The 26,257-nt window shown below is 40.2% G+C and overlaps 2 protein-coding genes across 5 annotated transcripts in view; one reads left to right on the forward strand and one right to left on the reverse strand.

Moving 5' to 3' along the window:
• ICE1 (interactor of little elongation complex ELL subunit 1) overlaps positions 1-15,901 on the forward strand; it is a 42,364-nt gene extending 26,463 nt beyond the window's left edge. For all 4 annotated transcript variants that reach the window (XM_075586026.1, XM_075586027.1, XM_075586028.1 and 1 more), the window contains 7 exons: positions 32-4,924; positions 5,661-5,829; positions 10,321-10,481; positions 10,636-10,826; positions 11,667-11,773; positions 13,345-13,443; positions 14,011-15,901. In XM_075586026.1, coding sequence (XP_075442141.1) covers positions 32-4,924; positions 5,661-5,829; positions 10,321-10,481; positions 10,636-10,826; positions 11,667-11,773; positions 13,345-13,443; positions 14,011-14,201 — 5,811 coding nt within the window. In that variant the 3' untranslated portion in view covers positions 14,202-15,901. The remainder of the gene's footprint in view (positions 1-31; positions 4,925-5,660; positions 5,830-10,320; positions 10,482-10,635; positions 10,827-11,666; positions 11,774-13,344; positions 13,444-14,010) is intronic.
• A 3,763-nt stretch (positions 15,902-19,664) lies between these two features.
• Positions 19,665-26,257, reverse strand: part of GALNT12 (polypeptide N-acetylgalactosaminyltransferase 12) — a 67,771-nt gene continuing 61,178 nt past the window's right edge. The window contains exon 10 of the mRNA XM_075586031.1: positions 19,665-24,660. Within this exon, the coding sequence (XP_075442146.1) occupies positions 24,523-24,660 (138 nt within the window). The 3' untranslated portion in view covers positions 19,665-24,522. The remainder of the gene's footprint in view (positions 24,661-26,257) is intronic.

The following is a 26,257-nucleotide window of genomic DNA, read 5'->3' on the forward strand; positions in this document are numbered from 1 at the left end:
TTTAATGCTATTTTTTTTTTATATTCTGAAGGAGGATTTGTTTGGAGAATATACAGATTCCAGCGACGAAGATCGAGGCAGCAGCACAGAAAGACACTCCCCAAAGATTCTCCTCAATGGCACCATTGAATCGCTCCAATCCGATATAAACAGAGCCTGTGCTCCAGAACAAACAGATTCTGTTAGTTGCTTGCACACACCAGACGTTTTTGAGAAGGTGACTGAAATAGACAATGGTTCAGACTGCATCAATGTAAATATTGCAGTTGCTGTCCCTCCAGAAAACGTAACGAGCAAAACCGCAGCTTGCCCTGCTTCTGAGAATCTCAAACAACACAGCATGGCAACAGAAATGCAGCAAAACAGGGGAGCAATATTGGATGATCCTGTTGCATTGCTGCATTCAGAAGTTATGCAAAGTGAAGATGGTGCTTGTTCATCCAATAATATATTGACTGTGTGTAAAGATTTGAATGCAACTTCAGTGTCTCTATGTTCAATGGATGTTACATCATCTCCTTTATTGGATACAAGAGATTGCAATGACGACTCTTTAGTATTGCAGTCAAAATATCCAGCCAATGTTTCAGATATCAGTACTGATAACTGTGAGAGTAATGTCACAGACAGGTTTGATAAACCTACACTGACTGAAGAAACCTGTACAAAAATCAGTTGTATGACGGATGCTGAACCTGTGCTTGATGAGTCTTTTAAGTCATTGCCTTCTGAAGAAAGGTCCATAGTGTCTACCAATGAATTTGCTGTCCAGGAAGATGTGTCAGAAGAAATGCATGTGCTAGTGCAGTATGAGGATGCCGCCTGTGCAGGGAAAGATAATTTGGACTTCCAGGACAATTTACAAACACAATTGGTTGATCCAGTGCAATCCAGTGATACGTCTATAAACCATAGTGGCCTCACTGCACTGGAATCTCTGTTACAGGAATCTGTTGAGTCTTTGCAGCCCAACAATATTTCCAAGGCCGATGGCTTACTTGAACAAGAAAAATTGTTGGCACAACAGCATGAATTTATTTATGAGAATAATTCCTGTGTAACTAAACATGATCGGAGGAGCCAGGATAATTTGCCAGTGTTACCAATACAGTCAGAAAGACTTGCAACATGTGACGAGACTAACTTATTGAGTATAAATGTAGCCATACATGAGCAGTTGGCACAAAAAAATGGTAATTTGGAGAATACAGCCATTAAAGAGAACAGATTACCAGAACATGTCCATTTTGAAGAGTTCGAGAAAAGTGTGTCAGTTGTGTGGGAAGAAAAGCAAGTTATGGAAGAACATTTGTCAGATGCCACTGTAACACCTGCATCTAAAGACATTGAGGAAACTTCAGAGCAATTGGGCACCTGTTCTTCTTTAACGTTTAGCGATGCACACACTGTCAAACATATTGATGAATCTATGGAATGGGAAACTACAGACACAAAAGATAATCTTTCAAAATCTGGGTTACAATTGCTGGAACAACATAAATCTACAATACCGAATAAATGGGGAACGTCTCCTGTTATCAGCAATGATGCTAAACAACAAACAAATATTAACCATGACCAAACTGAAAAAGATTCTGAAGCTGAAAAGAAGTTTGCATCCACTTTAATTTTACCAACTGATCAAGATTACATGACCCGTCCCATTATCTCTTGCAACACAAGGAATATTAATTCTGATATAATAGGACATTCAGAAAGACAGCTGCCACTAAAACAAGAAATCCATAGTGAAAGCCAACTAAGGGTCTTGCCTAAATCCCTCCGTGTCGGAGAGGAAGATTCTTTGTGTAGTAGTGTAATAGGCACTGACATATTTGCTTCACTCTTTGAAATTCATAGTGGGCGGGAAAATGAGAAACAGGACTGCGGAAAGGAGACAGAGAAGCAAGTTCCTGAATTGTCAAATACAGACCAAAATGAGGAAACAATTGAAAGTCTGGATTGCAGTAACCCTACATCTATTGATAGCATATCAATTGAAGAGCAGACTGCAGACATATGCACAAACCTTCGCCATGAATCACATGCAGAAGCTGAAGTTGAACACTTGCATGAAACGGATAATGTAGTGGAAGATGAACAAAGCGATATCTCTTCTACAGATGCTGCCATACCACGGTCTTCTCGTACAGTTTGTAACAAACTACAGATTTCTCCGGTGGAAGGAAAAATGAATGAATCTGAGCTACTGCCAATACAGTCGGTCACTTCTAATAGGAACAATACAAGGGATTCCCAACCCGTATCTAGCAATTTTGAAAGCATGGATGGTTCTTTAAAAAATGCGGCCAAAGATAAATCGTTTATTCCTTTGTGTGACAAACAACCTCAAAAAAATTATTTGCATAGGGAGCCTAAATGCACTGCTGAATCTAATATCCTCCTGCCTTGTGCTAAAGGAGTTTCTGCAAGATTTAGGGAGACAGTGGGGAAAGGGATTTACCATGACACCTGTGTCTCTCCAGTTGCAGATCGCAATTCTTACTTTTGCAAAGATAGCAGCCAGATAGCGGAGGACAATCCAAATACAGAAAATGAAAAGTATCCTAGGGAAGTGGCAGATAGTAAGGACACAAAAGCAGACTTCATAAACAATGATCTGCGTGAAGCACTTACACAGCTTAAAGTATCTTGCACTGGGTCAAATGCTGAAGGTTCACCCGACAAAATTCTCCACTTAGTACCTGTGAGTACTGATCAATTTACCTTGAAAAGTGCAGACAAGATGGTTAACCCCCTCAAGGAAGATAATTTAAAAGTGATGCCTGTACTAACCCAGAAAGAGTTACAAAACCTTGAAGCGGAAACATCAAAGAAGGGTAGTGACGTAAGGATTACAGAAGTGTTTGGGGAGAAGCATTTGAATATGGGCAAAAGTAAGGTTCCTGTAGATAGTGACGAATCGGAAGATGAGTTTTTTTTACGTAAAGTAAACTATGCAAAGATCTCTAATTCAAAATGTCTGTCTAAATCCACTGCAAGTATAAGTGATGATTGTGAAATCCCATTGATCAATACAGTTAACAATAATAGCACTGGTCACTTAGAGAAGGAACGTCCACCAAAGATGGCTACATTTGCTGAAGTATCCCTCGACTTGAAAAACCAAATGCCTAAAATAGAAGATAACCAAGATAATGTTTCAAAAAGTAAAAACATGCAAAAAGATGAACTGAAATGCAGTGAATTTCCCAGTGCAAAAATACAGTCTGATGGTGAAGCCCAAAGAGAGCCAGATTGTAGGTTATTTACAGAACGCTGTTCTCCGCGGATCATTTCACTACCAGAGGTGACCGTCTCCAATTGTGCTGACGCCGAGAATAACCCAGTAGTCAAACACCACAAAACCGTTTCTGTAACATTGGTGACAGACCACATTGAAGAACCCACTTATGGAGAAAATACAGAACAACATCCATCTGATGACCGAGAAAAGAAAGGGTGTCCTCTACAAGAATCAAATGGGCAACAGGTTGTTTTTTCTTTTTCTGATCATTTGCAATCGGAACAAAGTAGCAGTGTTACAAAAGCAGCCAGTAGTGTTGCTCAAGAAAGCTGCAGAAAATCACTTCCTGGAAAAAACTTGATATGGAATTTTAAAATGTCCGACGATTTTATTGATCCCCGAGAAGCTTCTGTTACTTCTGAACCACACAAAAGCCTTTTTGGACAGTGCAGCGTAAATCTAGAATTAAATCTGAAAAAAATAGATGGGCCCAACAATTTGGCAAATGCGATGCCTAATACTTCAGCGGGGAGAAGAGAAAACCAGCCTTTACATAATGTTTCTCGCGTTAGAACAAATTCTCAAAACAGTCAAATGGGACAGACCGTGTTAGCAAACGCTGACACATCTACCAAAACAAAATATTCACCTGAAACAATCAATAAAGTAAGATCAGAAATGGGTCCACCACTGCCACCATTATTGCCCCCTCTGTTGGCAACTCCTCCAAGAAGTCTGCGCCCTGTGTCCCCCTTTATGTCTTCCTCAAGTCGTTCATCCTTGCCGTCTCCTCTAGATGACCTGATTTCTCCACTGCGGGACACTCCGGTTCTGCCACTAATGTCACCGCTATCTGACCACCTGAGATACAAATCTCCTCTGTTTACCACACCCTCCCCCACAGAGAACACAAACAGAAGAATTCTATCTTCACCTTTGCAGTTTTGTGCGGCGACCCCAAAACATGCCCTTCCAGTGCCTGGGAGGCTGCCTCCCTCTGCAGTCGGAAGCTCGACGCCCCACGTTCAGGAAAATTCTGTGAAAATCTTGGACACTATGTATCCTGAGTTGTCAGCACGAGCAAGAACCTTGAACATACTCAAAGGCAACATTCAGCTCAACAGGTGCTTGCCTGGAGACGGCAAAAGTTTGCCTGTGCCTATTAGCCAGATAACCGGTTTTAAAGCCATTACATCCACTTCAACAGCTTTCATTAAAACGGGAAGCAACTCAAATTCAAAAATGAATAGTAGCAAAGACAAACTAAGGGATTGCCAAAGTCTAAGGCCTTGCAGCAACTTTATTTCAGAGAATAAAAGGGGTATGAATTCTGTCCCCATGCCAAAAAGCGCCAAACGATTACGAATGGATAGCGAGTCCCCAGTCACGGAAAATATTAAAGACTGTTTCACAACTCCTGTCAGTAGGAATCTGGACGTAGAAATACCGGACGAGTCTTGCAACACTGACTGTGATTCTGAGTTGCCTGCACACATTGCGGAAGGCACAGATGCGAATGAAGACGCAGTGAAAAATGCACTTAAAAAAGTAGAAGCGCTGTGCTTTGACCTTCTACCTGTAATTCGGAGCCATGTTCATGTGGGAAATATTCCCCAGGTTCCAGTGATGAGAGACGAGGAGAAACAAGTCATTGCTGAATTTAGCAGTGTCAAAAAGGTAAGCTGCTCTCTTGCCGTTCAGAGGTGCACAAAACTACTTTGTGTACACAATTTGCAGATGGTATTAATAGATGAATGCTGCTACATACAACATTCCAACATTTTAATACACATGCTGTAGGGTTGACCAGTCTGATGCTGGTCAAGAACTTTATGTATCAAATGTAATTTTACAGTCGCAAAAAAAGCAAAACTTTAAATCTCTAACTTTGCATGCCTAATATCACTTAATGGATTTCTCAAACAATCAGACATGATACCATACTAGAAAATGACATTTATGACAATGTTAGATTGGCATGTAGATATGAACAATTTGAACTCTGTAAACCAAAGAGAAAAAACGCTACTTTAAGCCTCTTATTTCTTTTTCTCTTCCATTCTTCCTTTGTAGAACTGGTTCAGCTGCATTTACAATAGAAGCAATTAGACATTGAGGTTTTTTTTGGGAGGGGGGGGGGGTTGGGGTGTTGGTTAAATTTGATATGGGCTTGTGGGTTTGTCAACTGATATTGTCATTTTATATGCAGACTCAATTGTACAATTGCATACGTTTTTAATTATCGCCCAGTATGTCAATATATTTCCCTTATAATTTATGGTAATAGGCCTTGCACAACACACACTTTATTTTCCCTATGCTGCTAAATTGAATAGATATATCCAGCAGCTTTGATGCAAGAACATAAATCTGAATTCAGTGTATGTAATGTGTATTTCTGAATTGTATACAGGATTTAGCAGAGCCTTTTCTACATGCTATTCTAAAGAAACTGAAGACTGAAAAGGGTTCCTTGGACAGCAAGTATCTCCAAGCTCTCTGCAGAGTTTACGTAGGGATGTGTCGTCAGCTTGGAGACCTGGAAAGAGCTCGTCTTCTCTGTTATAATATACTTAAGGAAGGTACGGAAGCAATGGCCTTGTAAAACTGTGTTAAGGTAGTTTTGCTAAAAGAAAACCAGTACACCTTTTCAACCTCAACATTTTTCAAGGGTCACTGTAACAATTTAATGAATAACTAACTAGATGTGTAATATACAGTACTTGAAAGGTTTAGCTGTCTAACTTCTAATGCTTAACCGTTACACGAGATTTTAGGGTTGAACTCTTTGAAACTACATCACTGTAGTTCTTGTTCCCATTTCACTATCTTGTGAGTTCAACTTTCTACCAAACCAAGTATAAACTGTGGAGCAGGATAATGGCACCATGTTAAAATGTTGCATTGAAATGTCTAAATATAATTGTAGTCTGAATAGTTGACATTTTGAATTGGCCAAGTGCACTTTCAAAAGCTTGTATTGGTTCTCTGTTTATTATGTGATTGTACAACAACAACAAAATAGATAGCAACTGTAGTGCCCAAAATTCAGAGGGTGCCACTTAAGGTATCGCAAATTAACTAAAATGTATTGGCATAGCTTCCATTCCTAAACTTTTTATATTTATTCCAGTTTAGTAGATGTTATAGATTACTTTTAATACCTCCTATTGTCAATCTTGATGCACATTCTTCCCATTGTTGGTTGTCATTACACTAATAGAAGTTTAATTTGAAAATTCAAAACCTCAGCATAACTAGGTGCGTAGAGATTCCCAAAATGCATTGAACATGGTTGCAAAATTATTCCTGGCAAACCGGTTCACATTTCTACCATCAAATACCAATGAATCGCTGCTCTGTCATACAATTTAATCTCATGATGCTATATCCCATCGAGACCCTGAAATTAGGCTTTTGCTGAAAAACTAAGGGATAACGTTCACTCTCAAAAGCCCTATTTTGGGTCCTTTTGCGAGTAAGCACTGAGCTGCAACCTTTTATGATTTAAAAAAAAAAAGGGGGGGGGGATCCATGTGCATGGTTTGCCATTTGTGCGAAAGCTTTGCAAAATTTCTAGCATACACACTGGCTCTCCCACACCTCCCTTACTCCTCCCATCTCCCTGCTCTGAGTGACAACAACCTCTTCTGCTCCCGTTCCCCATCTCATTGCTCTAACAGAAACCTGGCTCTCACAACATGACACTGCAGTGGAGGCTGCAGTCCTATGTGGTCTCTCACACCCCACACTCCAGTGGCCGCTGCGGAGGGATAGGTAGTCTCCTCCCGCAACCAATATCGGCTCTATCCCATGCCTCAATCAATCTCTTGCTTTCTCTTCCTTTGCTGTTCACACTGTCCAACTTTTCTACCCTCTTTCTCAGAAGGTGACTTATCTACAGACCACCTACCTCTACATCAACATGCACCTTCCTCTCTGACTTTAAATCCTGACTTTCCTTCTTTTTCACCTCTGACTCTCCTATCTTTTTACTGGGGAACTTCGACTGTCTCATGGTCTCTAAGTTTCTTTTCCATCTCACATTTAACCTCCTCTTTTGGTTTCCACCAATGGACATAGAGTTGGAAGTTTTTTAGCTGATCTTCTCTCTTCCGTCTAGCACAGGGTTGCGCAAACTTCTTAAACTGCGCCCGCTGCCCGGCAGCTGCAGAGATCGTGCCCCCCCTCCAAGGACTCGGCGTCAAATGACAGAGCGGGTCATGTGACGTCACATGACCCACTGTGTCATTTGACACGCATTGCCATGACGACACATGACATTACCCCGCAGTGTCATTTGATGCTGTGTCGCCGAAGACCCCGCAGAGACAGGTAAGGGAGTTAGAGGCCTCACGCCTCCCCTCCACCCCCAACCCCGCCTCCAGTATGCGCACCGCTGCTGTAGCACATGCCCTCTCGATCCTATCCCTCACACCTTATCAGAGCTGTTCACCCTGTCTTAGGCCTCGGCCATGTTAACTGCTGGCGGAAGCGTGCGGAGGCGCGCTCCCTCTCAGCACTGAGCCCCTACTGCCGCAATTAGAGCGGCTATAGTAGGGGCTCACCTGCGCTTCCTTAAGGGAATTTAAAAGGTCTTAGGGGAATTTAAAATTCCCCGCTTGCCCCCTGACGGCCCGCTGACAGCGCGTGCGGTAAGCAACCGCAAGGCCCGGGAAAGCACCCGCTTTCCCTGAGCCTCAGCGCGCCTCAGCGAGCCAGCAGGGAGCATGGACTCAGCCTAAGTCCCCATTCTCACCCACATGTTCAATTCCTCCTTGTCCTCTGGCACATTCCCCTTTTCCTTTATGCATGCAGTGATCACACCTATTTCCAAAAACAACTTACACCCTATGTGCCGTACTAACTACTGCCCTGTATCCCTCCTGCTGTTTGCCTCCAAATTGCTAGAACATCTTTTGTTCTCAACTTTCTTCATTTCCATGCCTTCCTGGACCCTTTACTATAGGGCATTCCTACAGCTCACTCAACAGAGGCAGTGCTTACTACAGTAGGCAATGATCTACATGAAGCAAAATCCCAACGTTACTTTTCCCTACTAATCCTACACAATCTCTCTGCTGCTTTTGATACTGTCGATCACTTTTCTCTTGCATATTCTAAACTCTTGATATCCGCAACAAAGTTCTATCCCGGTTTTCATCTTACCTCCCACATCAAACATTCTTCGTCTTCTGTTGATCTGTCTGCTGGTGTACCTCAAGGCTCTGCTCTGGGACCTCTCATTTTCTCTCTCCACTCTATCACTTGGTGACCTCGTCAACTCTTTTGGCCTTAGATCTGCGTATAATCTGCATTGAGATGATACCTATCTATTCACCCCTGCCCTCACCTACAATCCAGTCCCAAGTCTGATTCCTTTGTAATATTTCCTAGGTCCGCACTTTCCCCTGTCAATCTACTAAAACTCTAATGCATGCCCTTACCCTCTCCTATTTGGATTATTGTAACATGTTGCTAACAGGCCTCTGAACTTTCTCCTTTGCAATCTATCCAAAATTCTGCTGCTAGAATAATTTGATGTTCTCTCAAACCAGTCTCTGCTCATCTCCTACTTAAATCCATCTCCTGGCTTGCCATCAAATTTCGAATCACCTACAAAGTTCTCCTTACCTTCAAGGCCATACACTCATTTTCTCCTCCTTACATCTCAGTTTCGATATCTAACAATGCTCTTACTAATCTCCTATGCTCTACCCATAACTCTCTCCTTTCCACCCCTTTCACTTCTACTGCTTTCTCACCTCTAAACCTTTTTCCCTCACTGCCCTTTACCTCAATCCGAATATGCCAAGCACCATATCTCCCCACCTTTAAGTCGAACCTTTAAAATGTCCCTCTTTAAATAGAACATTTCAATAGTCTAGACTCGTGGCTACTGCCCCACACTCAGTTGCTCCTACCAACCATTGTTGCCAATCACTGCCATCTATTGCACATATTCCTTAACGTGCTGTCTCCCAACATACCACTAAGGCTACGCTTATAGTACCCACGACGGTTGCGTCAGGCTACAGTCGCTGGAAAAATCAAATTGAGATGACTTCCAGCGATCGCGACCAACCGTCGGCGGCAATGCATTTGTTTTGACGCGCCGTCGCCGGCACTATATGCGCAGCTTTAAGTCGTAAGCTCTCCGGGGCAGGGATTTCCTTTCCTACTGTCTGATTTTGTTTGTTGCACTTATTGTATCATAATTCCCTTTATTGTCTCGTTTGTATAGCGCAGAGCACACTGTGTGCACTATATACATAAAGTATGCATACATAAGTTGAAAGATGACTTTACAGCATAGCACAATACTGTTTTTACACACGGTGAACAAGAGATCCTGATGGCCTTAGTGTGGCACTCTGACACTACTTTGATTTGAGAGTGCTGAGGAGGGACACATCGTAAGGGAAATACTGTGTTTTTATGTGCGAATGGGCCAGAAGAAAGGATGATAGATCCTGAAATGTTGCTCTCCTTCATAGCTGCCGTTTCCTGGACTTTTTGCATACCAATAGACATGTGATGTGTATCCCATTCTGTTCAGTAATCCATGTTGTTAGCATATCTATATGTTGCCTCTCTCCTCTTCATATACGTTGACGTTTTTGAATGCCTAGATAGTCTCAGCTCTGAAGACTAGTGTGTTACCGTGTCTGTGTCACTTTTGATAGTTATATTATGATACAAGTTTTTTTTTACTTCATATGCATTTTTCTACTAATATAAAATATATTGATGGAAGATAACGGATTTCATAGATTTCTTGGTTGAGTGCAGGCTACCTATATTATATACTATGATTTATATTTAGGGTTTCAGGGCCCTTGTTCAGAGTTATCTATTTTGTCTTTGGTGGTGCTGGCTGTCATTTGTTTAGACTATACAAATAAAGTATACATTGAAAAAAAACTGTATTGTGCTATGCTGCAAAATCAGCCTTGGAAAATGTAGTTATTGCATATTCTGATGGATATCAATATCGCAACCTCAGTTTTTAGGAATTTAAAAAAAAACTGCTCCTGATTTTGTTTTCAATCTCTCCACTCCTTCCCATCCAGATTACCCAGAACCTGACAAGTTGCTCTTGTTCATATTAAACACATGGAAGGATATATTCTCCATGCATGGAGTGATCAGTAAGGCAATGCAGGCCCTTCTTAAGCACCTTGCAAAAGGAGATGTTCTGACATGTCTGAGTGCTTATCTGAACTGGGAGAAGGTAAATTCAGCTGTTCTTCTTCTGTGAAATTATATTTTCTTTCTTGAAATAATTGCGGCATCACATTTCTAAGCCTGAAGAACGTTAACGTCTTAGACCTATAAATTGCTGATTATATATACATTTTGTGATGCTGGCTGTCTCCCCTTTCCAGAGCCCACCTGTAAGTGTAAACATTGTCCTGTCGAGCGTGTTGATGGCGATACAGTTCTGTGCGGATATGAAATTTCAACCCAGCGAGCAATTCGGAGAGGATTTGACTGACAGCATTTGGGAATACGTGTTTGCTGTTGACCTCTTGTGTTGCCATCACAAATGGATGTGGACACATGACAATGTCATAAGGTACCGTTGCTCTAGCGCCTCCTTGCCATTCGGCTTCTTCCGCTTTGCTCAGGTTGCCGCTTTTTCTCAGCTTTTTAAAAGCGCAATATTCTGTACTTTTTATTGAATTGCTTTATTTTGACCACAAAGTGTCAAATATTGCTGTTTTTCTGCCATGGACAAATATTTTCGAGTAAACACTTATTTGTTTATTTTTTTGGTTACTTTTGCGATTTTCCTAAAGCTGCTGCTGCTGCTGCTGCGTTCAATTTTTGTTTTGTTTTTTGTGTGCGCCTGAACTGAAAGCAGAATGTATGTTTGTGCCTTTTTGCAGCCAGGTTTTCAAGTCTAAATGTAAAAAGACTTGAACATAACTGAAAATATGAAACGGCTGATAAAAAGTCCAACATAGAGGAATTGTAGGTTTTGTTCCACTACCTAGATCGCTTTTATAAACAAAGTCCTGTGACTCAGAGCGATTATTGCGACAGATTGAGTATCAAGTATCGCAAACTCGAGCATAGTGCCAAAACTGGAAAATTGCATCGTTTTCACTGCTGCATTTTGCATCGATTGATCAATGTACTTTGCTTCGCATGCCACCCAGTCTGACATTTTGGGAATGGTTGCAGGAGGAGTTGGGAGACAGTGCGCAATGTGTTATCAGATGTAACAAAATTCGTACATGTTTTGCTGGCTCAAATTTGTGCAAACAAAAGTTTGAGATATAGCATTCTAAATTTACTCCAAATAACTGGAGAGTGAACCAAACCTTTCCTTTGGTCTGCATTTGTTGCCTTTGCACACCACGCTTAGTGTATGAAACAATTGATTTCTTCAGGGTTTTTTCTTTCCTTTTAGTAAAGAGCTTTGGCCCATTTTGGATAAGTGGGTGAAACGTAAAAAAGGCTACGTGAATATCGCTTTCATTCCTGATATGATTGTCGCAACTGTGCTCCGTCTTGTTGGTAAGTTGATTGTTATAAGCTCTCTCAGTGGGCAAATGTTCATCTTAATGAGCAAAGAGTTGGGAGACCGACGACCGTGAATTTAAAAAAATGTATACTTTTAAACGGACTAATTAAAAAAGATCAAAGGAGTAGGAATGAAGCTGCTCAATGTTCGGTGTGTGTGTGTATCAGTTTAAAGCAGCATGAAGAAACACAGTACCTACTAAAAATAGGTAAATGAGGTAGGTTAACATCCGCCCAGTCCTTCTCTCCCTACCCCTTAGTTATCCTTTTGTTATATTGCCTCTTGGCAACCAACAAATCCTATGCTAAGGTAGAATGTGTACTAGACCCACTTGGTAGCTTCTTTTTAAAGTAGCAAGAAGAAGCGCTGTAGCTACTTAAAGTATACACGTGCACTCGAGTGACCGGTAGGCAAGGTAAATATGTTTCTCATTAAAACAACTTTCATTGGATTTTCAAGAAAATATTGATTCTTGTGTAAAAACGAATGATTAAAATGATTGATGTTGATACAGTTGTACCCTTCATATTGAACGGGACCCTGTGCATGTGTGCTTTTTAATAAGACACACAATGTTGTCTTAAGCAGAGTTGTGTGTGATCAGTCTGTTGCCTGATTTTTGCCGCACATAAATTCCATTTGATACTTGAAAAGAATGATCTTTTTCAAGTGTAACAAAACTGGCTCTGCTTGCTTGTTTCAAAGTGTTGCCGTTTGCATGATCAGCTCACAGAGATCCAATTGTATAGTGTCAACACTTCTATTGGTATACTTAGCCTTTCCTTGCTGGAGTAATCTGTGACCTGATTTTAATTTGCAATATTATCTTTAGGATAATGAATCGGAGGCAATGAAACAGCTCAAAGAAAATTCCACAATGTCGCCTTCTTTTAAAAAAAAATTGTAAAAAAAATTAATCTCATCTGAATAAACGGTATTTAAAAGAAATCACACTAGACATTGTCTTCTTACAACACACACAGCCCCCCCCCCCCCATATTAATTAAATATCGGTATTTTATATATTTGTTTTTGTACAAGTATCAATATTTTCTTTATAACCCAATAAAAGCTAAGTTTTAATGAGAACAATGTTTGCCTTGCCTACCTCTCACTTGAGAGCACGTGTATACTTTAAGTAGGTACTGTTTTTCTTCATACCACTTGTAAAAAAAAAAAAAAAAAAGAAGCTACTATGTAGGTGACGTAGACATTTTACATTGGCATATGATTTTTTTTTTTTGCTACTTGGCAATATAAAAGAAAATGGGTACGGAGAGAGGAGCTGGGCTGTCAACCTTGTACCTTGTACCTTATTTCCCTGCAAAGATACCCTGTTTGTGATATAGTTGCTGAGACACCCAATCGGTGTATAAAACGGCCTGGAAACTATTGCCTCTAGACATGAAGAAATCTTGACTATGCCAGCATATAATGGCACTCCTGGATTTCACCAGTTCAATGCACAAAAATCACTAATTTGCTTCCATATTATGCTTGTTTTTTTTTTTTTTGTTTTTTTTAGTATTATGACAATAAATTACAAGTGTTTTCTTTATTTCAGGGCGTTTGTGTCACATGGGTTTGAAAGAAGGATTTGTCACTGCTGTGAAGAACATCAGTTCTGTTATTGTTGCATTTATCCAGCATGCAAAAGAAGAAGGTAATGATAGTGTTGTGTTTTACTTAGGAAATCCCAGTTCTGTTCTATAACTGATATTCAATAAAGTGTAATGTTGCCCTAGTTGGGCACACAAATGTTTACAGAATTCAAACAACCCAACCTTGAACAACGCTCGCCTTTTTGTGTTGTTCTCCTCTTTCATTTGACAAGATTCTCTTTTTATGAATTGTTTAAATCGTGTTTGTTTTAAACTGATCTAGTTATGTGATTTCGATTTCAAAATGTGGAGATATACTGGTGGATTGCATAATGATTGAAATGGCAAAGTGAAGTAAAAGTGATTTTGTAGGGGTGATCAGATGAGGAAGTCTAGTATCAAACTATTGTGGTTCTGTTCAGACTTTTGAGCGACATTTAGAGTTATTTATTAAACGGTGTTGAGCCTCAGCATCCATGCTTCACATCATTTAGTCATTCTTTCCCTTTATCATTTAATGAGGTTCTCAGTTCAGTTTTGGATCATGATCAACGATCACGTTACAAACACACCTGCAGAATGTGTATTCTGTGTGAAGTGTTCATGTATCATTCTGCTCATATTTACAGATATGTCCTGGAGCGTGCAGTTGGCTTCTGTGTATATGCTGTGTGATCTGGCTCCCAGCGACCCGGCTGTCATACACGAGACCCTGCAGGCATGGAGAAGGACCGCTACCAACCGCATCCCACCAGCTGTCACAACTGGCATAGCAGAGGTTGGGTCTCTGTGTGCTCAAGGAAACGAAAACTTCATTTAATAATCATATTATGCCCTTTAGTACCAGGAGGATCTGCAACACAGGCACCTTTGAAACTTAAGGGGCCAAAGTGCCTTGTTTTTTTTGTTTTGTACTTGTTTGCACATTGAACTATAAGGAAAAGAGCCATTCACCATTTATTTAAAAATTTTTTTGTACCTTTTTACATTTTTGTAGCCTTTTTTTTTTTTTTTTTTGTCCTGACATTTATAATCGTGCAGCACAAAACTCACAGTAAACTTGTAAATGTTCTGTACATTAAAGGAGGTTTCGTAGGACGGGTAAAGATTTTGTAGAAATTGTGGGAAAATGCTTTTTATAAGGATTCTTAAAATAAATCTGACTCAGACCATTCAACAGAATAAATATTATCATTCATTACTATTTTGTTTTAGCTAGTGTGCCTAAATCCTGCTAATACTAATTCAAAAAAATTTCTGGTTTCTATAAAGCAGCACTTCATACTCCTAGATTGTACTGGCAAATTATCAAACTGCAACGTAAAGCAGTACTAAGTATCACTCCACACTTTTAACTAGCCAAAGTTTCTTCTATGTACTCCAAAACAGAGACCACGCTATATTTGCTCCCACCTAAGTGTGCTCCCAATCAATTAGCAGTTCATTGCTTTGCTTGGACCTGTATCATGATGTAGAGTATAAGGCCATTGCTAACATCTCATTCAATCTCTGGCATTGTACGTTACATATTGACAAAAGTCTGAGGGCTGAAAGTAAACGTGTTTTTCTTTCCATATACTGGAGTGCAAGCTTTCTCTCTCTCTCGGATGCCACGTCCCAAAAATAACTTTAGGTCATTTTGCCTTCTTCTGTTGCCATCTGACCACCTCTAAACACCAGAAGCAGGACGCCCTATTGTTGGGAGGAGTTCTGAACATCACTTTGAGTCGGTAAACCACTGGTGGTAAGCACCGTGCTAAATAAGTGATCTGGCATATTGGTCACATTGAGGTTAATTAAAGTGGTATTGTCCTGAAAGAGAAGAATATTTGTAGTGCTGGAATTAGAGGGCGGGGGGTCATATCTTTTTACATTGTAGGAAGTTCTTTCGGAAAGGGTCATTCTTTTCCTAAATTACTGCTTTAATAGAATTATGACCCACCTCTACAAAAAAAAATTCAAATACTATAAAAGGTGGTCATTGTCGATCCCATCATGAGAAGTTCATGGCTGGAAAAACAGAGCAGAAAAATCTACGATCAATGTCAACCACACATTTTGTACTTAAATATGCAGCCTCTTAGTATTACGACTGCACCGTATATGCCAGCACCCCACATGCCAGCACCCCACTTTACCCGAGGTTTACTTGCATGTTTTGTGCTGTCCACATAAGCTATGGAAGCTGTTCCTTGTCCTTTTGGCACTTTATCAATTGACTGTATCATTTTCTGATCATTAACCATGTATCAGTTCACTGTACAGTTTAAAGAAAAAAGTAATTAAAAAAAACGCAAAAACAAAAAAAAATATCATAGAGATAACCGGGGAGTCCCTGTGAATGTTTGTATTTATAGTATAGGCCTATAATGTGATTCACATTTGATGTTGTTCCACTTTGGAATTTTTAGTTTTTGTACATAGAAAACCTATTGTGTATACTTGGTTCAAACTACTTGCTTCTTGATCTGTTTAATATGCATCGGAGATATTTTATAATAAAACTGAAAAATTAACTAAGCTGTGCATCCCGTGTCAATGTCTGCTTCTGTGATTGTGCAGCAAATAATTGGCACAGGTTCACATTGTGTCACCACATGCGACTTTAACTTTGTGCATCCTAAGGTAGGTTTGGCTTCCGGGTCATCTCTGTAGCAATCACATGACCAAGATCTTCCCCCAACAAAAGGTTGTGATCTCTCCTAGAAACAATGCGCGTCAATGACATTGGATAACATAAGGCCACCCAGGGTACTACTTAATGACATTGCCCAAACGCCATGTGTCATGAAAAGGGTTAAAGTACGGTACATAGAAATGCAATTTATATACCCACAGGTAAGGTACCATACTGTATGTACATAAAATGCCTCACTCTTGAACCCGGTTTTCAATATTTTTACCACTTGTATAGTCCTAAATTACTGGGTCTTACAGATGGGTTAAAACCGTTTTCCATTAAAGAAAAGGACGAGGTTTGGTGTGTAGGTCTACATTATGGCCTACTTTTAATATTCAACAAGCAACAGAGAAGCCCAATGCTACATCCAATATGACAAAAATACAAAGTAAAATACTTATTTATTCTCTTCAAAAAGGGTCATTTAGTTTAACCCTTTGGCCAAAGCATTGTAAGCCTGTGAGCCACGACAAGGCAGACCCGTTCACAGGTCCTAACACTACCAGTGTTGTTTGACTATATTAAAAGTAGACAAACAGTTATGAGTCCCCCAGTTGGCTAATAATCAATGGCAGCAGAGGTGGAACTAGTGCTGGGCGAGCGGGCGCAGAATTCAGTTTATTTTAGAGTTTTTGGGGACATATTCTCAGTTACGAGATTTCTGTTCCGTGTGATCTGCCGGACGCCTCATCCACTTCCATGGGACATCCGAGGTAGATTGTAAGGAGCGGCAATCTCAGAGTTTTGAGCATATGCCCCTTGAATTTCAACTGTCAGTAGTTGGGGGGGAGAGGGAGTTGGTGGAACTTGCCCCTGGCATCAAAATACATTGTTGTTCCTCCTGAGTGGAAATATCATTTAGATGAACTGTACATGTTTGACAGCTGGATTTATAGATGGCTCCCCTTCCAAGATTATTGATTATTGGCAATGGTTATTAATGTCTAGGAGTCAATGACTGGACCTAAACTGTTGTCACATTATGTGGTGAAAAGGGGTGTGAGCTGAGCATGCACATGTTAAGTGAAACTTCTTTGTTTAAACAATTGACTTACAGTATGACAAATAAACGTAATATATGCTTTTTTTATTTTAAAGTATGTAAAGATCGTTCTGTTCAGGTTGTGTGTGCGTGTGTGTCGCTGATCCCAGTACCACCTCTGGTTTATGCTCTTTACCCAACCCAGCTCTAAGTTTTATGTCTGCGCATGCGCGAGGGGAATGGCCCAATCGGCACGTTCCTTACTTGCGAGTGTCGCGCTCACTATGTCCAGCGAGGAGGGTGGGGGAGATGTTTTAATGCGGTTACAAGTTTTAGCCACACTGGGTGTAGGAGCGCACGTGATCGTGCACACGCCTGGCAGTAACGAATTTTCGTCTCCATGAAGCTGTTTTAGTCCTATGAGATTTTGGTTTCTGGTAGGGTGCCAGCAAAGAAGTTTCACTTCAAAAACAGGTTAACATTTGGTAGGGGTGAGGGGACTGGCAACACTCATAGTTACTGTAAACATGAGCTTTAATCTAAAAATAAAATTTGGCTTTTAATTTTTTTTTAAAGGATCACAGTAAAGAATTATGAAATTAGATATTTACAATAAAAGGAGCAGTTATGTTTGATACGTGGTGTAGTTTGACAGAAAAAGGGAAATATGTGGATTTTTTCGTGAAGTTGACAATAGCATACCTGTGAGGCGTTATTCAACAATATCAGTATGTTTTTGTTGCACTGTTTTCTTTTTATTTTCAAAACCCACAATGGCAACCTACTTGCAAACGACTCAATTTATTTTGTCATCTTTTTATAGCTCCCAAATATAAAAAAACAAATGTTTTACACCTGCTGTCTAACTTTTATTGGATAATTGCTCTAATGTTGCTGTTGGCGAGAATGCACTTCTGGATTTAATATTTGTGGGTTACTCCCAACACTTATTAGGGGTAGCCTAAGGTAAGTTTTATAACCACGGATGCAGTTTTACAGCATTTTTCACACACACTGCACAGCATGTGGAGTTTTAAATCCTGGATTGGTGGGGGGAAAAAAAAATCTGCATGTAATCCATGATCGTTATTTAAAATGCTGATCGAATAGGGTCATTTACTTGCCAGAGCCTGGTGCAGTCTGAAATTATAGATGACAATGTTCTGAATAATCTCTATTAGTATTATACTAGCAAGAGTCTGGATTTAATTAAATAGAGACGGATCCGAACAGCAAGCAAAATTGATTTCCAGAATTACATTTAGTAAATGATTTGTGATTACCAGAAAACTGCTATGAGTGAATCACATGGCCAAAGGACGCTAAGGAATCCCTTCTACACCAAGCTTGGTCCCACAGTACTAAAAACATGAGCAACGGTCTGGAGGAATGATGTGGTCTGTTTACTTGTGTCCTATTTCAGATTCTGCTTGATTCTCACAAAGCTTAGGTAGACATAATTTTTCACCATATTGCTTGCTTTCAGATTGCTTATAACCACATCTGAAAGTTCAATCCTCAAGAGGACCAACAAACAGGCCATTTTTTCACAATTTAATTAATACTTAATTAGAGCTAGGTTAATTGACTATATTAGGACCAATTGCTTAGGTATCTGTGGCTCTGAAAACCTGACTGATTGGTTGCTTTTGAGGACTGCTCCAAGTGGAGCACTGACCTACAAGGAGATCGTCAAATCTAGTGTACATAGGAGAACATGGGCTAGATTAACAGACGCAGAGAACGAAACCAAGATAAACTAAAAACACAGGCTTGAAGTTCTAGATTTCCCACTGTGTAGCTGGAATTAAAACTGCAGTTCAGGCAATATCCTGCATGTGTTTTTTTTTTAATAAATCAGTTGCGTAGTAAGAAAAAATACTTTTAGCATTTTCTGTTTTAAAAAAAAACAACTTTGAAAGACCTATTTTAACAAGCATGCTTGTTCCTATAGCAACGATTTACATTCCCCATATTTAAAGGTGTCGCCAAACTTTGCCGATCAATAGACGGAGAACAAATTTACCGGCAGCTATGCAGTTTTTTTAGGTAAGTAGAGATTGCCCACATGAAACTATTGAAGTTTAAAAAAAAAAAACGGGAGCCTGAACTGCAGCTTTAAATAGTGGAGGTGGAGATTTTAGGTGTTTGAAGACTTTGCACCAAGAAGGTTATTCTGCCATGGGTGTGGGAGCCTTGAAATTAACAGGTGTGTTTGAACCTGTAAATCATTTGGGTCGGAGTCGGACAAGGGTTGATTACACGATGCTGGATGTGTAACTGATGGGTTGGGGGGGGGAAGACTCCCTAACAAGCTAGAGGCATACGGTCATGTCCCTCTACCAAGATGCATGTTAATCAAAATTCTGGTCCAATAAAGTCCAAGTTCTCTTCATCCTCCCATTTCTGTAAATTGATATCTTAACACCCAGTCAGACAGGCCTAATACTGCACATATCCTAACTAGCTGAGTTGCATACCCAATTTCATGCAATAGTGGTTAAACATGCAAATTAATTTTATGCAGTGTATTTTGAGAACTTGGCAGGTTTGCAGTCCTCTGAGGGTAGGATTATACTCACACCCCATACATACCCCAACAAAACATCAGAAACTGGTAATTCATGAAAAACTTTTTTATTTCTTCCCATCTACCGCTCGTATTCACCTGAATCAAAAGTGCATTAAAAACAAACTATTTTACTCATAGTAAAGTAGAAAACCGCTCAGCGGAGTCTATTCAACGGAATGTAGGAGGTCAAAATGTAGCCAGGTCTGAGATTCAAAAGCATTGATAAGTTGTGTAATACATATATAGCAGAATAAGGTGCATGAAAGGGTTAACCCCCGTGACCGGCGCTCCAGAGTATAGGATAAAGATTAGTAATAAAGTCCATAATAACAAATCCTGTAGGCTGTACTATAATCCCTCCAACGCCATTACTTAAAAGGTGTGAAAAATGAACACAGGTGGCGGGTGAATATAGCGGAGGAAGGGAGAAATGATTAATCGGAACCCCCCACAAATGAAGTGAGAGATTGGAAAGTATTCCGCCTGTAAACTCTGCAACCCCCACTATTCCTGCTAACACACTGGCTCCGGAACATCAGCAAAATATTTAGCTGCTCAGATGCTCAGACAAGGGAAAACAGCCAGGATCCCGGATTGTACAGAGGGCGTGCTCCAGCCGAAATGTAGTAGTCAGAGGTGAAGGGAGGAAGGCGATGCACAGCTCACCGGTAAAGGAATCAAACTGCAATCAATTAAAAACTAACTTTATTGATGCACACGTCTATGGCAACTCTGATACGTATCGTACTTGACGGGGTACTTTGACAGAGTTGCCATAGACATGTGTCTACCTGTTTTTGATCAATAAAGTTTGTTTTTCATTGATTGCGGTTTGGTTCCTTTACCGGTGAGCTGTGCATGGCCTTCCTTCCTTCACCTCTATATAGCAGAATACAATTATTGCATGTGATTAATCCCCAACTTTGAAGACTTTACAATACAATTTTTGTCGCTTGTTGCACAGGGAAATAAATACACTTGCCTAAGAACACAGCCTGTAGTGGGATAAGGACAAGGGTTTACCTGCTTCACAGCCAGTGCTGCTCCTACTAGACATGGGCTTCTCAAACGTTTCCATATCGTTGTTCACTTCAAATGTTATAGTTTAGAGGACCGCCAGAATTACACTCATCTATGCGCTTTTAGATCTAAAGAACAGCCTTTTGGTAGTGATGGAAAAGGCAAGGCCTCCAGGAGAGAAAAGCCAGTAGTGATTTTTGAAAGGCGCCACCACTAAAGTCTTTGGGAATCACTAGTGGTCCAGCGAACATACTAGGAAATGCCTCACTAAGTTAGGCTAAAAAGGTATTTAGTGAAAATCAAAACGGTGATTCTATGGGTTTATTAACCAGTCATTTTTGTCATCCATTACGGAGTGACATCACAAAGCAAATGCACACGAGTCAAATATCAAATAAAATAAATAAACAACCTATAACAATAGCCAGTAAATGCCCTCAACTTGATTTCAACTGTAGCAGTGTATGGAATACGAACCACAAGGAAAGGCTTTATTTTAAATTAATGAATGAGCATGCTTGGCGATTGTAGTGGTGGTTTTGGTTATCTATCAGTATCTCTGGGATGCACACAAAGTAAAAAAAGGTAACATTTGTTGGTGCTTTTGATAAGCCAGACTTTAAAAAGCACATTGAGCAGTTTAATGCAAGTGCACCATGAAACAATTGCATTACAAAAACATTCTTCTACATATTGCTATTGCTTTTCATAGTTGTTTTTTTCTGCTCGTCACACAGAATGCCATTTTGAGGACATTCAGATGAACAGATTTATTTTCCGTTGAATAGACCCATACATAAATAGACAAACAAAATCAACGATGAGAGAGAGATATATAGATATCTATATATCATAAATCTATAGCTGGATTCAGCTAATGCATGACATATCTATAGAAACAGTAAGAGTAAATCAAATACAGTATTCCCAGCCTATCTCTTGCTGTACAAAATAAGAAAGTTACATTGTAAACCTTTGTAACCATTATGGCCACTTGCATAATTATTCCAAAAATATATATGAAACTATTTTCAACTTAACCAATTTAATTGTAGGCACATGTCCTTTAATAAAAGGAGGTATAAGGCATAACTTGATATACAGCCTATACCAGCTGCAGCTCAATAAAAAACATTGTAAAGTATTTGAGTACTTCAGTATTACGTGAGACCATTTTTAATTGTTAGTCAAAATAAAAAAAGCGTATCACCTAATACTGAAGTACTCATTTACTATGCACTATCGCAACTGGACTAACACGGCTATTTCTATAAAATATTTCAAATACAAATTTGCCTATGTTAAAACAACACAGTTCTGTTGCAGTAGATGTTTTAGAACGGATACTTCAACATTTTAAAAGGTGCATTTTGTTAATATTCTAATAACCATCCTCAGCACAAGAGGGGTTTCTTTATCTAAATCGAGGCTTACGTTTTGTTTGTCACATTTAACTTACTAATTTTTTTTTTATTTCAAACTAAATAAAATGAGTGTCTGACATCGGTGAGTTTTCACTACATTAGAATGCAAAAATGTACTGAGAAAAGCATTAGAGAATTGAGGTTACAACCCGCAGTATGAGTAGTTGGACAGTCTCCATCTTTTTCTAGATTAGGTCGCTGTCCACTGCAGGGAGCGGTACATTTTGCTTTCTGATCAAGTAGACCTACAGATGTAGCAGGCGTTATTGCTCCCACAGGTGAGTTGCATCGGGAAACACACACCCCCACGCCGACGGGAGCAGGTGTCATGATATAGGTATTAGCCGCGTGTGAAAAAGAGGTGGGGTCACTACACCATCTGGAGGTGCAATCACGTCTGCAACATCTGTATTAGGAACTCCAGGTATTCTCCTTTGGATTTTTTTTCCCCTCTGACATTTTGACAGAGTAGATGGGATTGCACCTTGGAGAGACACAAAATAAATTGTCGTTTATTTTCAGCAGATATTACTTGTGAGAACAAGTTTAAACGACCTGATTTAGTCAACAAAAATACATTTATGTAGGGGTAAGTGCACTCCAAACTTATAACTGGTGGCGATATTTGTTATGTGAACAGCAACTTTTGGTTGCAATCCCCAACCTTGATTACGGTGTTTAACGGCAATTTTATTTATCAACCTATTCGATAAAACCAAATGTCCAGAGTGGCTTTTTACCAAGGCGAGAGATATGTCAGCGCTACTTTAAATGCGATGTACGCAAACAAGTACTTCATGCTACATTTCATATTCACATGCTATTGATAGCGCTAGGTATCATAGTTCAATCAGGATTTCACTTCATTGTATAACTAGTGCCATTTACAGCAGAGTTAAATCAGTTTTCGTGTATGCAAATCCCCTGCATCTACAGTAGCCCATCTATGGGTAAATAATGAGTAGATTATTTGAAATTACCACCTTAATAACTAATCACATTCTAATTTTTAACACAGCTACCTTTAATGAATCTAGTCCATTATGGTTTATAAGCAGCCTTCTGTGTGGTAGTTATTAGACTGGCAGCTCTTTTCTGCTGCTTCAGTCTGAGATCCCAAAACAAAAAGTTGAAGTACAGGAAGATAAAGAAGTTTAAGCATAAGATTGTGAGTAAAATTGTACCCGCTTATCTATGCAAAATCAACACTGTGACCAATATCAGAAATGTGCAGGACTCTTTGAGCTCATAATAAATACCGCCATCAGTTATACAAGTCAAAAGGTTCTCCGGTAAGTTCTTGGTGAGGGACCTTGAAGTGAAAAAATTACCATTCCTGGACTCTATTATAAACGGAGGATGCAAATTGTCAGGAAAAAAATATGATATGTTTTATAATCTACGAACTGAAAATTCTTAAAACTGAGAACCATAAAACAGTGAGCAGCCTGTTTATATGGCAAGATTACCTGCCCATTTTAACCCAGTTGTAATATGTATACCAGTTATAAACAGCTCATGATCCGTTTCATGTAAACAATATGTTAATCCAGGTTAACCCTTGTAGTAAAGGTGGAGCCTGAAGCACTTTGTAAGAAGGCTTTGTGTTATATGGCAGCTGTTAACACTATACTATTGCATTACTATAACTAATCACCTCTTTCTGACCCCTATATAATATGGTGTGAAGTACAGTAAAACACAAATAATTAGCTTCTATGTACTTAAATAGAACTTAAAGTACCAAACCCCCTCTACTCGACTCGAATTTTCCTTTTTATGATCGTGAAGGCCTTTTGCTAATGTATTTAGCAATGCCGCCCTTTTTACAGCCTGTAGTGTATTGTGCAGATATCATTGGCTGAATATTTGCCTCCCAACAAAATTAAAATGGCCACCGACTTCCACCCATATGTAAACAACCAGCGGTTGTCATGGTGCCGCTGATTCCATTGACATAATCGGTCAAAAAGGTATAGGTTTTTTATACTAGGGGGCGGGGCTGCTACTTGTATGTATTGTTAGCTGTGGCCTTGTTTCCATACTAAACAAGAGGCCTGTACTTTTCCAGACACCAAGCTTTGGTTTATAATTTGCATTACACTTGTTTATATTCTTCCCCCCATTCATATAAAAGGCACCAGTGGGAGTATAAAAACAAAAATAATAAGTGTACATTTTTATGACGAATTAAAACATTGCAACGATTTATCATCTGCTTCAAAACGGAGATTCCATAAAATGAAAAAGAGTTTGTGCCAGTGATAACTCTTCGCTGCATTAGTTTCTCGGAAGCTAACAGAAAAACAGATCCTCTCAACTCCTGTCCAGTTCAACATTACTGCTCTTCTTTATACGGAAGAGTGTTTTGGCTTGAAACCCCCATAAACTTTGGATTGTTGTAGACCACAAAAAGGTATCTGCTGGCTCTAAAATTCTCTTATTTTTACGCCAAAGTTGAACTCAGTGTCTCTCTTGGAATAACCATTGCTGGTGGTCGGACCCTGTGCACGGTCGCAAGAGAGGTACAATATGTCCGGTCTCAATGTTTCTTTCGGCTTGTACACACTTTTGGGTTTGTTGATGGAGCAAGGTACGATCCTGTGAAACAACATATGAACAGCAGGTCACAAACTTTTAGAATAGCTTACTAAACTATCAGGCTACCTGTCCCGCAGAAAAGTAGTGTGTTCTTTGTTTGTTTACAATGAAAATTAATAGGTATTTGAAAAGAGGGATATTCGGATGCATAAATATTTTACTTATTCAGCCCTAAAACACTTACATGGGCAAACAAAGCATGACTGAAGAAAGCATAAGGCCAAGGACCCGATGCGGTCGGCGGCAGCGGGCCACCAGCCCCTTTCCTCCAATCTGGAGGTCCCCGCTGGCTCCTTCCAACATGGCTGACTGTGTGCTGTGACGCGTCAGCCGGCCAATGCTGCAAGCTTCTGGTGATCAGAAGCGCTGACGCGTCACGTGGTGCACGAGTCAGCCAATGAGGGAAGGAGGGGAGGAGGAAGGAGCTACGGGAGGGAGGCGGCTTGGGAAGGAAGTCTGTGAGGCAGCCGTGCATGGCTCTCCCTTCCCTCCCCCCTACCTTTTGGAGGGAGGGGGGGGGGAGGAAAGTGTGTGTGTGTTTCACACAGCCCGGGAGGGGGGGGGGGTGTGGACGGGACGGCCGCGCCCCCACTCGTCATTGCCCCTGCCCACCGACCCGTTTGGCAGCACGCATCACAGTTCACTGCTGACCGCAAATCGCGGTGCAGTGAGTTGTGCCGCCGGCAAGCAAGGCAGCCGGGCGGACGCGTGCAGCGGGGCCTCAGCCTTATACTTCAAAAAAGTGACACACTGTGCTCATTTGCATGTCATTTGCCAAGAATCCCTGGCTGCAGTGGAAGCAGTTTTTGCTAAGAGATAATGGGGAAAAGCAGGTTGGTGGACCGCTTATAGTGCCGGCGACGGCGATGCGAAGTCGCGGCAAAACATATGTATTGCTGTTGTTGCGTGTGCTTATAGTAAGCACGATGCGACGGAGAGACGCAAATTTTTGAAGCTGGTCAAATTTGATTTTTCAGAGGCTGGCGCCACATGTGACAGCCTCTGAACCAAAGACCTGGTCGCCCGCAAGCGGTATTTTTATTTACTTCAGATTATACATTTGCCAATAAACTCACAAATGGAATCTTAGTGGTGAAGGCATAAACAGTTACCCCAATGTGAAAGCACCGAGCATGGCACAATGTTTCAGGTCAGAGGCCCTGCATCACATATTTTCTATATTTCTTTGTTTACTTTTATTTTTTTATATTGGAAAATATATACAGCTGAACCCTGTTATAACGCGGTCCTTGGGGGCCACAGAATGAGACCACGTTAAAATTTCACCGCGTGATACTGACATCTCTCCTCTTTGTAGCTGTCAGCTCTCTTGCGCTGCATCACAGAGGAGGGTCGCAACACACACATCCCCTACACTTTTTTTTTTAAAACATTCAAATCAATGCTTAATTGATAACGGACACATACACCATGTGGGAATTGAACATTAATACATTAATACATTTTAAATAATACACATGCAGGGATCGAACTCAGGACCTTCCATATACTGGTATCAATGCTTTACCTCTACACCACAGGAGTGGTGTGACAAGACAGACCCTATAAATATATTTATCCTCTACAGCACATTGCC

This window comes from Ascaphus truei, chromosome 2, assembly GCF_040206685.1.
Source record: "Ascaphus truei isolate aAscTru1 chromosome 2, aAscTru1.hap1, whole genome shotgun sequence".
Lineage (NCBI taxonomy): Eukaryota > Metazoa > Chordata > Amphibia > Anura > Ascaphidae > Ascaphus > Ascaphus truei.